General features: G+C 43.5%; 1 protein-coding gene across 2 annotated transcripts in view; it reads left to right on the top strand.

Annotated features, from left to right (window-relative positions):
• The first annotated feature begins 2,146 nt into the window (after nt 1–2,146).
• LOC139050523 (serine protease inhibitor swm-1-like) overlaps nt 2,147–11,227 on the top strand; it is a 31,355-nt gene continuing 22,274 nt past the window's right edge. The window contains exons 1-2 of one of the 2 annotated variants that reach the window (XM_070527022.1): nt 2,147–2,232; nt 3,061–3,121. In XM_070527022.1, the coding sequence (XP_070383123.1) occupies nt 2,200–2,232; nt 3,061–3,121 (94 nt within the window). In that variant the 5' untranslated portion in view covers nt 2,147–2,199. The other variant, XM_070527021.1, reaches the window with a different exon arrangement.

The raw sequence follows: 11,227 nt of genomic DNA, 5'->3' as shown, positions 1-11,227 counted from the left end.
TACTGGCCATTTTCCAGGCAACATTGACTGCTACGCTCCCAGGCTTTATCCAACTTTATCAGTAAATTTCATTCCCCAATGTTGGAATGACAGGCCGTCAAATTTACAAATATTTCCTGTAAATTGCAGACGTCGCTGAATTCATTCCATGCTGCTGCAATAATAGGCAGTAATATTTCGTGCAATGCCTTTAAAAACACCGGGTTCTGTGCTTTAATTTCACGGCACCACACTATCAAGCCGGCACATTTTACAAAAAATTTACTTCTTTCTATAAGTTCTCGAGCACTGCTATTAAATAAGCCACCTTGCTTGATGTGTTATTCATCATTATTGGAGCATTCCGTTTACTGAAAAAGAGTTCTTTAATAACCTTCCTGATTACTACTTACTTTGCAGCTTACTAACCATATATGCTATCTGACGGAAGAAAAATTCACAGCACCTTGAAAAAGATATCAGCCTAAAAGACCAAAGGCAACTTCTGATGCCCACACAAAAGCATATAAGCCATGATTTGAAGTATACCAGAAATTATTGTAGTCAAGAAGTAGGAGCAGCCGCAGTCTAGCACATCGCTAGAACACATATTGAGCAAGTACAATTATTGCGTGTGTGTCTAAAGTGCACGAAAAAAGACCAAAACTGATTGGCAAACTAAGTCCGCAGATACATTCAGAACAAAATGTGATGTGCATATTTTATACACTGGAACTGCTTAGCACAAGAAAGGTACCACCTATTGGTCTTTCAGGACCACAATTAAGATTTTCAGGGCACCTTAATACACAAAAAAATTGCGCAGGCACCTTAGCAGGCTGGCGCTAGATACCAGCTTCAATGATAAGCATGAACGATCAAATTTTTCTAGAAAGCTGACAAAGGGCGTTAGTGTCCGCAAAAATGATCTTGGCATATAATGTGCTGAATAAACAGCAAGGTAGAAAGTGAATGGTTTCTTGCACAAGATGATTTGCTGTAACGCTAAAGAAGTAAAGGGCATTCGAGGTTATATTTGGAACATTGATAAAGTCCATGCTGGGCAAGTCGAGGAAGTTTGAGCTGTGGGGCAATATTTGGGGGAGCACAACTTCTAGAGGATAAAAATTTTAGCACAATTTGCTCTAACTAGCCCGCAGTTCGCTTTGATACTGACCTTCAACAAAAGGTGTTTATGGTTCAAAAATATATCACAGCAAAGTATCCCAGACTGCTCCCCTGATCCGATGGGCAAGGCTTACGAACTTTTTCGTTCACGGTGTAATTCTCGCTGATTTCGTGACATAATGAGCATTAATCCTAATAAATGCTTTCGAAGGAGGTAAACCAAATGTAGCAACGAAATTACAAGACAAAGTTTTCAAACTTGTGAGTTCTCAGGCAATAACGCAAAATATAATCTTTCGCATAGCAAGCACAATGAAAGAGAACAATGTACATGCAGCGTGTAAAACGCTTCATTGCTAAGGGACAGACTGTTGATGCTATGGAAATTTCACTGACTTTGTTGTTGATAGACATTATTACGCTGAAATGTTGCTAAAAGCATAAGGAATGACATAGTTCACCTACCAATGCAGTGTTTGGATTTCTCATAGCAGGAACAAAATTAGTAGTTTCCTTCAGGTAAATAAAATTTCAAATCGTTTTGGGTTGTCTAGGCCTAGCCAATTTACCAGTATTCTACAAACCTCATCAAACATGTTCAATTCTAAGCAACTGAATTCTTTAATTTCATTTCTGCAGATGCTACAGAGATGACAAATCAATGCAGCCTAGGTTCGCAAGAGCAGGGAGCAAAGTGTGAGACATTTTTATAGAACTGCTGTCTTTACTGAAGTGACCTTAATATCCCCCAATTGTAACTGCCTGAAACCTGCAAATTTTCATGATGGTCCTTCCGCGTGGCATGACTGACTTATAACAAAATGAACCCAATGCGTTTATGACATCTGTGTACGCGGTTAAATTCAAATGAGACATTGTTCAACTTAATTATTGCGCAACCGGTGAAAACATTCTGCACAGGCTTGAAACAAATAAACCGTTCTTCTTTAGCTTACTCGCAGACACTCACGTAATTATTGTGCACGTGCGAACAGCGAGAGTTCCGGTCGACGTTTGCACGATATGCACAGCTGTCGAAGGGTGATGGAGGGCCAAATGGATTTGTAGAAACAATGAATTGTTGGCCGTTGTATGAGACTGCCAACCATAAGAAGGAAATCAAAGGTGCGTCACTTTCTCAAGGTTTCAAAACGTGCCTGATCTCTGGAGCAGACATGATGTGTGGTGCCTTCATTTTGTTTGTGATCACTAGCGTAGTCTTCATAACTATCCAACAGGTCTGTAATTCACACTTTTCCAAAGCATATTTTGCGGCCTCTGGCAGTATTTGTGTTCGGTACAACGTACGCGTGTGGTTCGTCTTTCACTCTTTATGTTGCATCTATACTTCTGCCGCAGATACTTGGGCATCTTGGCTTGCATCGTGCAAGACCCCATCTTCCTCAATGTGCTTTCCGCATGGTAATACGTAATGCTTAGAAAGTAAAACCATCCTCCTTAACTTTCCCGCTTTGCTGCCAGCAGATATGTGCACCACCGTTTTAAATTTTAAAAATTGTTGGCTGCGCATCCAGCCCGACATAGCGCTTGTTTGTTTTTATTTTCGTAAGAAAAATGGCTGTTGAAGTATTGTTTCCCAGAGCTCGTTGCAACTATGCGAGCACTCTACAGATACTAATCTCGTGTGCGCTTTTTTTTTTGTAATGTGAGGACGGTATTTCCTGGCTTTTGCTTCTTTTTAACCAAAGTGGTGCAAATGGAAAGTGAAAGGCGTGTTTGTTGGCCTAGGTACTAAGGATTTAATGCTGTAAACACACTTCAACGACACCTTTTCTCATTTCTACCAGTGTAATTGTGCATACGGCACCCTTTGTCTTGCCTGCAGAGACCACCACCTCAATAATTGAAAACAAATGGCCGGCAGGCATCTCGAACAATATTTGCAAACCTATAACTATAATATATGCTAAGTACATAACGTTGTTTTCACAGTCACACTGCAAAGAAGAAGAATACTATGAAGGATATACTGATGTTGCAGACTACCTGAAAGGTAACACCATACTCTCTTGTAAAAAACTGTCCTATCTCATTAACTAGTTCTGCCTGCAAAATTATTGAAATGTCTATGCCGTGTTAATATTCTTGCGATGTAGAAAAGGACATGCAGACAAGAGACGATGACAAAAAAGTGTTTCGTGGCTGGGACACTTCAGCCGCCATGTTCTAGTGTCAGCTGGTATCATCAGCATTCGCCTTGCACAAACAACATTTGTGCTTGTTCCCACCTCGCAATATTTTCGACGATGTGTGGGGTACCAACATGGAGCTCCGCAGCGGTCGCCGCGTGAGCCCTGACACAATGATCCACGGCCGAAGCGCGTCGCAACAATACAAACTTAAACTGTGCCAGCTTTTGTGTTTCTATGACGCACAAATTCTTTTATCAACACATTTATGTAACCTCAGGCTTGCCACAGCGGTTCTGGCTGCAACCATTTCTCTTATTCGGATAGTGAATGTATGGACACTCCAGGAGACTTATCAGTCGCCCTTATGCCCTGGTAATGGACACACACACACACACACACACACACACACACACACACACACACACACACACACACACACACACACACACACACACACACACACACACACACACACACATATATATATATATATATATATATATATATATATATATATATATATATATATATATATATATATTGTACTGAAGGCACTGGGCAGTGGGCGCGGTGCTGGGGAAAAGGAATATGACGAGGAGAAGCGCTTATTTGCCGTTTCGCTATAGCACTGACCTGTTTCCAACTTGACAGGTCAGTGCTATAGCGAAATTAAGACATTAGTGACATTAAGCCCGCAGAATCTATGGAACTAGTGCTGCTGGCAACCACCCCCGTTGTATTTGATGGAGCTGCTGGGCTTCTCTACACACTGGAACTCCGGAGTCATGCGCAATCACCATCTATTGCAATGGAGGATCCGGGACCGCCCGAGGCTGCTGCACCCATGCCCTCGGCCATCGTCTGCTCTGGCGTCATCCGACAGCGCGATCCGGCTATATTTAGTGGCACCGACGACCATGACGTGGAAGGCTGGCTCACCGAACATGACCTTCTAAGCACCTGTAATGAGTGGGAAGACCACGCCCTGCTCACAAATGGGATCTTTTACTTGAATGACGTGGAAAACATATCATTCGGCAACCATAAATCCCATCTTACGACTTGGGGTGCTATGCAGGATGAGCCGAGTTTGGCGAAACTCGGGATCTTCACGAGCTCTCGCGACACCCCAAGATTAAAGCACAAATGGTACCGAGACACAATTAATCTTTCGACAAGCCTCCAGTTTCATTGTTTCATCCAAATTCACTCTGGGTGGCTATCATTCCTTGGGCGTTGCCTTCTGGGCGGTCGACAAACTGGGGCTCGCGTTATCATACCAACGGTGCATGGTCGTGCCTTCTTTCAGTTGTTTGTCGTTCCACCTAGTGCATTACATGCACAAGCAAGTTATAAAGCAAATGCATTTCGTCCACTATTATTAGTTACTTTAACCTGTTTTAGAAGCATCTTAAAGCTTACAAGAATTCGTATTAGACTAATTTGTAACTTAGTACGCTTCGCATTATACCACGAGGGAACGCTGTGATGGCGTCATCACATCCATTCACCGGGTGAGCATGGTAGCTAAACATCGAAGAGTCCCAGTGTAAACAAACTCGTACAACGAGCTTGCAGTGCGCGACGTAGTGATCAGGCTCGACGATGACCACTATTTTTCGGATAGTTCTGTTCCTCCTTGAGCAACCTTTCCGTGCACCCCGTAAGACTGCCAATAGCTTTGGCGATTTTACAGATCGCCACGCGCACCTACTGCTCACGGCGCAATGCCGGAGAAACAACTAGTCCGGTGATGCTTCTGGTGAGTTCCTCCACTCTGCGTGACTGCGAGCGTCACGAATATTGTATAGTGTGTGAAAAAGAAAGACAGCCTATACAGCTACGATGTGACAAGGAGGTGGTGCCGACGATGGATCTCGCTACCAACACAGTGAAGGAGACACTGACAAACTGCAGATAAGTATATTTCTGATGTTTCATGTTTAGTATAATAAGAGGGCATGGATTAAGTCACTTTCGTAGTAACGAACTGATGTCCAACAGTTTAACAAAGGGCATTGAGAACCAATGAATGTTCCTGCTTTTACATTCACGTGGTCCCGCGAAAATATGGAAAAGATGAAGATAACCTTCACTAACTTTCTGAAATAACAGAAATTCATGAGTCACATTAAGCCCGCAGAATCTATGGAAGAGTATCTTTATCCAGGTGAAATATCAATAGCAGGCACTGATATAAAGCAGGAAACTTATACAAAAATTTCATTGGTTGAACAGCACATGGAAGACATTACCGAATCGTGATCGCCACGTTACCAATATCCATGAAAAAAGTTTAGAATCATTGCATTCTACCGCTTATGCAATATGGGACATAAACCTGGAGTTTATCAAAGACACTTCAGAAGTCGAGGACTGCGCACAAAGCGAAGTAACAAAAATTGTTGGAGATAGCATTAAAGCAGGAAGACAGTGGCGTAGTAAACCATGGCAACTGATATGCTTGCTGAGATTAAGAAAAAAATGGAGTCGGTAGGCAGGCCATGCATGTCTTCAATCACTTGTTGCCAGTTCATAACAGGTGATTACATAAGAGTGACAGAACGGATGTCAAGGAGAGAGAACTGCAGCCGAGGATGGTAGAAAATTGCGTAATTGGACAAAAATATTATCTTTGTAGGCATAGGATGCAATCAGCTCGTATAATACAGGATTGTAGGGAGAGGCATTTGTTTTGCAGAGAACAAAAATAGGTTTGTGGTGCTGACAGTAGAGACTCGTGAAGGTGCGGGGACACCTCAGCTGCTGGCACACTAGTCAACATGACAATTGGCTCTGAAAAAGACAACAAGAGTTACGAAAAATAAACCAACGTTGTCTTGACACATTGTCTTATTATGCATACTACAACAAAGGCTTCCACAGTTAAGGCTACTTAGCACCAAAAGTGCAACAGGCGTTTTTCGTTATAAATAATGGTTTATATGCAGTTGATTCATTTCAATAATCCACTTTTTTGCAGCAAAACATTCTGCAGCTAGAGGCACTCAACCGCCTGGTGGCAGTAAGCGGGCTCCAGGCACGTGCTCTTGAGAGTGTGGAAGAGGTCCAGAGGGCTGTTTTGCAACAGTAGTATCGGTGCCCTCACTGCTCTCCAGTCGAGCCCCAAGAAGACACCTTATAAAGGAGATTTCAGTTTATTATTGTTTATGATTCACTAACATGAGTAAACTTATTACAGTAAACATTGCTCAGTGCACATTAGGACACTTGGAACATGCACTTGGTGTCTCTTCAAGATAGGCAAAAACGTAAGACAACCTGTGCCAACCTTGGACCATGTAAATGAAAAATACACTAATGCAGCATATACGTCATTGTGCTGTTCTTTCAATGTGCAAGAATACAGTGCGTGTTGATTAGCCACAAGATTAATGGTGTCTGTAATTCACGATGGAAAGACAGGAAACAGCAGGAGCTTAATAATGCTATCACCTATAGACTGTGCATATGACTGCGACACTCCCCGATTCAAACATGCCATTACATGCATGTTCGATACCACGTATTCTTTAACAATGTCATATATTTGCGTGTACTAATTTTCACACATTTTAGGCCCTTGCATATCTCACTTCTGATGTATTCATATCATAGGCCAAATAATTGTACGCTTTGTCCTTTTGTGTTGTATGATAAGCGGCATCCTCTACAGCCGGATACAACTTCAGAAGACAGGAGAGGCCCCGCCCAGATGACCATAGCGCAGCAGCCGATTTCCTCCACGTCTAAAGAAATAGTCCCTCTCCAACGAGAGGGTATTAATGCATCCGTTGGCACGACGTCAGTCTAGAGTGCATGCCCATTGCTGCAGGCTTGCGTTCACCTGCCTTTAATGTGCAGATTCCGTGGCCTCCTAAAGCTGTATCAGACTACAGAATCCCCAAATACCTTGCGCCAGTTGCATAGGCTTTAGCAACTTGATAGCACACATTGATCAGGAACAGAAATCTATAAAGGCATCCAAGTAAAGCTGGCTGGCCACACTTCCATTGTCAGGGGCTGTGAAAAGGTCTCGCCCAATATTCCCATGACGTCCTTGAAAAAGAATTGGTGTTTGGCACTTCTTTAGAATCAAAAACCGATTACAATGAGTGTTGTGTACCACGTCAAAACAAACTGAGCTTGGTTATCTGTACAGCATGTAATGGAAGCTTGTGCTTCATATAAGAAACAAATTGCTCTGTCCAGAACAATTTTGAGGCCGGTATGGCACCAATTATGTCAACAGTGTCAATATACAAATTACACTTTTAACAGGCTCTTGATTTCACCATTATTTTTGTAAGACGGTTCTTTCAATCATTGCTTGTATTACACGAGCAGGTCGATTTGAAAGGAAAGCTTTGTTTGCAAACCTTCAGTCTTCCATATTCTGCGTCGAATAGCTCACACTTCTCGGTCCTGCACCAAAGAAGCCCAATGCTCTATTTGAAGTTGGATCGCACAACAATTTGATGATACACAAAGAAGAGTAACACACACAGCAGAGTGTTCTGCTGTGTGTATTTCTCTTCTTTGTATCCCGTCGAATTGTTGTGCAATTCAACTTCAAGCTTCTATACCAATACACTCAGTCTTCAACCTCACCAATGCTCTAGTTATTAAGCCACAATGGCGCACGTCTTTGCAATGTCCCAACACAAATTAGCTCTCAAAAAAATCACAACTGTTAAATTTTGCAGCACAGGTGTATGCACGTGTCATATTCTTTAGCACTAAACTCACAGGAATCAAAGGGGCAAGCATTAACCAGCCTTACTGCTGCCGTTAGCATCATAATCATGGCACCGATAGAAAGACAGTGCCACGTTTCAGTAAACGGAGTGCCGGAGGGGAAGGTGTGACAGCGAGGCTTACAATATAGATAGCGGTTGCAGGACATGTTCAATGCCAAAGTATGCTGCATGTCCCTCATCCTACTTTGGCATTGTGGCAAGCTTTTACTCGTTTGAGCATTTCACGTTTTGTGTAATCATTCCTCTAAAGCTGTACAAAACGTCTATTGGCTCTGCAATTCTTATTTTTATCATGGCGGGTTAAAGACCCACTTTTCATTGGTCCGCACCACATTTCTCCCGATATGTAATTTTGCCTTGTTGGTTCATGACATCTTCACGCACACTGAGTTCTTCACAGCACTGGATGAGCATTGTCCTACTGCTTAAGAATTAGAGCCCCATTATGAGACGAAAATATATGATCTATCCATCCAGAATGCCGCTCCCCCCCAAACATGTATATATATATATATATATATATATATATATATACACTGAACCTCTGGCACATGCATCAACAGTGAACAGAGCAAACAATCTGAAGTATTTTCTGCATGCAAGCCAGCACACTTAGATTCTCAATGCATTTTCATTTCGCCACAAATGCATAGGCACAACCGGCTTGGCGTAACATCCACATCTCGCGCTGCAACAAATTGTGCACCACCTCGGTGTTTCATAGAGCGGCCGATAGATGACGCATGACCTAAATTCAGCATTATGCATACTAAGTAACTTCACCAATGAAGAACCCCAAGTTCTTTATAAGATGAACATTCATAGGTCACTACACACTATTTGTGATATCCATTTATCTATTTATACTTAGTTAACCTCTTTTCCAAGAAAGTGAGCCATTTGGAAGGCACCCTGACAGGCAAGTAGAACAATCGGCAAAAAGTCAGCAACCAGCGAAAAAGTCAGTATCTTAGGCAGCCGCATGTGAGACGTCGGTAACAAAAAATTTAAGTGCCAAATTCGGCAATATGGCGTGTCTAGACATTGTTTCACTGCTAATCAGAGTAACAATGACATTAAAAGCGCCTTAATTCCTACCTAAGTTCCGTCGACACACCCGACTACGTTCGTAATGTTCCCGCGAAATAGGAAGCATTCTTTTAACTATGCCCGCTCAGCTGCAGTATTCGGGAAAGCTAGCCACCGCTGACACATCTCTGACACAGCGGCTAACAGTTTTTGATGATGTCCAATGTAACGATCGGCGCCCACGCTTCCCTAAAAATTCCCAGTCCCGTAGAAACGGAGGGCGCAGAGGACTTGCTCTACGACGGTGAGCGAATGAAGCCCGCCACGCTGTCTCCGCAGACGACAGCCTTCGTCTAGCTCGTCACACAGCCAGCGCACTGATTTCTTCGACAAGCGAAAATGACGCTGGAACTCCACGTCGGTCATTTAGGTGAACGGGTCCAGACGGTCATACTGACGCTTGCTGCCAGTGCCATGTTCCCGAGTTGAACTCGGAAGGGGTTTCGCAATGTACGAGTTTAGCACGAGTTCGCCTGTCAATGAAAACCAGAGGTCACGCCCCGCGCAAGGCACGTAACTCTTGTGCGCGCACCCACCACGGTTGGGCCACGCTCAACTTATCTTTCGGCAACAGCGACGCGGTGTCGAGCTGAGACAGACAGACAGACGGACAATGAGCTGAGAGGCATCAACAATCTTGACCGCGGACATAAAACACGCACAACGCACTGTCATCGGTGATGTACTGAGCACCATCAAAAACAAAGCGGTGACTGTCGCTGGCTTAAGCATACATCTTCTCGGGCTGAGATGGCCCCATAAAACGGTTTCATTGCCTGCATTGTGGTGACGTAGCGCACGGTAAATAATTATCGACACGTCACTGTAGCTGCTTGCAAGTCGTCGATGCGCGGAGGGGGACGACGATGCTGAGGAGTGCATATCGCAGCAGTCGTTTGAGATGGCTGTCATCGGTGATGTATCGGAGCCACAGTGTCGTAAACATTGCATTGTAATCGGATCAGTCATACATATATAATGTTAGACATAGTTTACGTGGTGTTGTGTATTAGCATGGTAAACTCAATTTTTTCTTTTATTTATTTTTCAATGTATTTGCTAGCTGATTTTTGATCACCATGACATTATCGCATGCAGAGCTCCATGTCGAAATGCGTTAGGAGCAGAGGCGTTTGTCCGGCTGTATAGCCTTTAGCTTCTGCTCCCGCTCCTGTAACTAAGCAGGTCAAATATACCAAAACTGAACCTGTTGCTACAGCTTGTGGATGTCTAACAGTCCAATTTCGTGATGGTGCTGGCTCCCTATTTGGAGTGGGCCAGTTTGTTTTGCAGAGGGTTTTTTGTGACTAGCGTTAAGATATTACTCCCTACGGGTGATTCCTGAGGCTTCCTGGCTCTGCTCGAGGCCACCGTGCTCCTAAATTCTCAGGACTGCTGCGCTCGCCTTAATTTCCTGCACTTGCGTTCCCTAAGGAAACGGACAAGTTCCGCGGTGGTCGAAGGGGCTGGGTATACCTCGTCTTGCTCAGAAAATCTCTGCAAGCAGTTTTGGGACCCTACAAGTCATACGCTGGGGTCCCATAGCCGAGGAGTGCGTGAAATTTTTGGCAACATTTGCAAACTTGTTGGTCTTACAGCTTCTGCTTAGTCCGTGTTTGACTTTTGTTCATTTAATCTACTATGTCATAGTGACATTTCTCAAAAGCGATTGTAGCCTCTAGGATCGCAAAGGTACTACCGCGCTATGCCTCTCTATACGCCGAGCAAGAAGCTAAATAGTGCACCTCTTGTCGTTATTCCTGGCACGCTTCACTGAAGCTTTATGATCTCTATTAATTTGACTCCCATCGCGCCAATGTCGGCGCGACACATGCATTACCGTCAAGTGCCACATTTCTCTACACGGTAATACCCAAGTAAGGAACGAAGCAACTGTGGTTGCAAAGATATAGACCATAAAATTATAACATGTCTTGGCTACGTGCATTTCCAGCAAGGGGCCTCCGTAGATGGAACTGAAAGACGGTTCACGTAAGAAAACGCTTGGCGTGGATATCATTTGTCTGACAAAAACCTCTCAGTTCTGTAAATTTTTTTGATGACAATGTGTTCCTCAGTAAGTTGCCCCCGCTTTTACTTAGTGGGTATCTGCGCTTC

Source organism: Dermacentor albipictus, chromosome 10, assembly GCF_038994185.2.
Source record: "Dermacentor albipictus isolate Rhodes 1998 colony chromosome 10, USDA_Dalb.pri_finalv2, whole genome shotgun sequence".
Taxonomy (NCBI): Eukaryota; Metazoa; Arthropoda; class Arachnida; order Ixodida; family Ixodidae; genus Dermacentor; species Dermacentor albipictus.
This window is presented reverse-complemented; position numbering and strand designations above follow the sequence as displayed.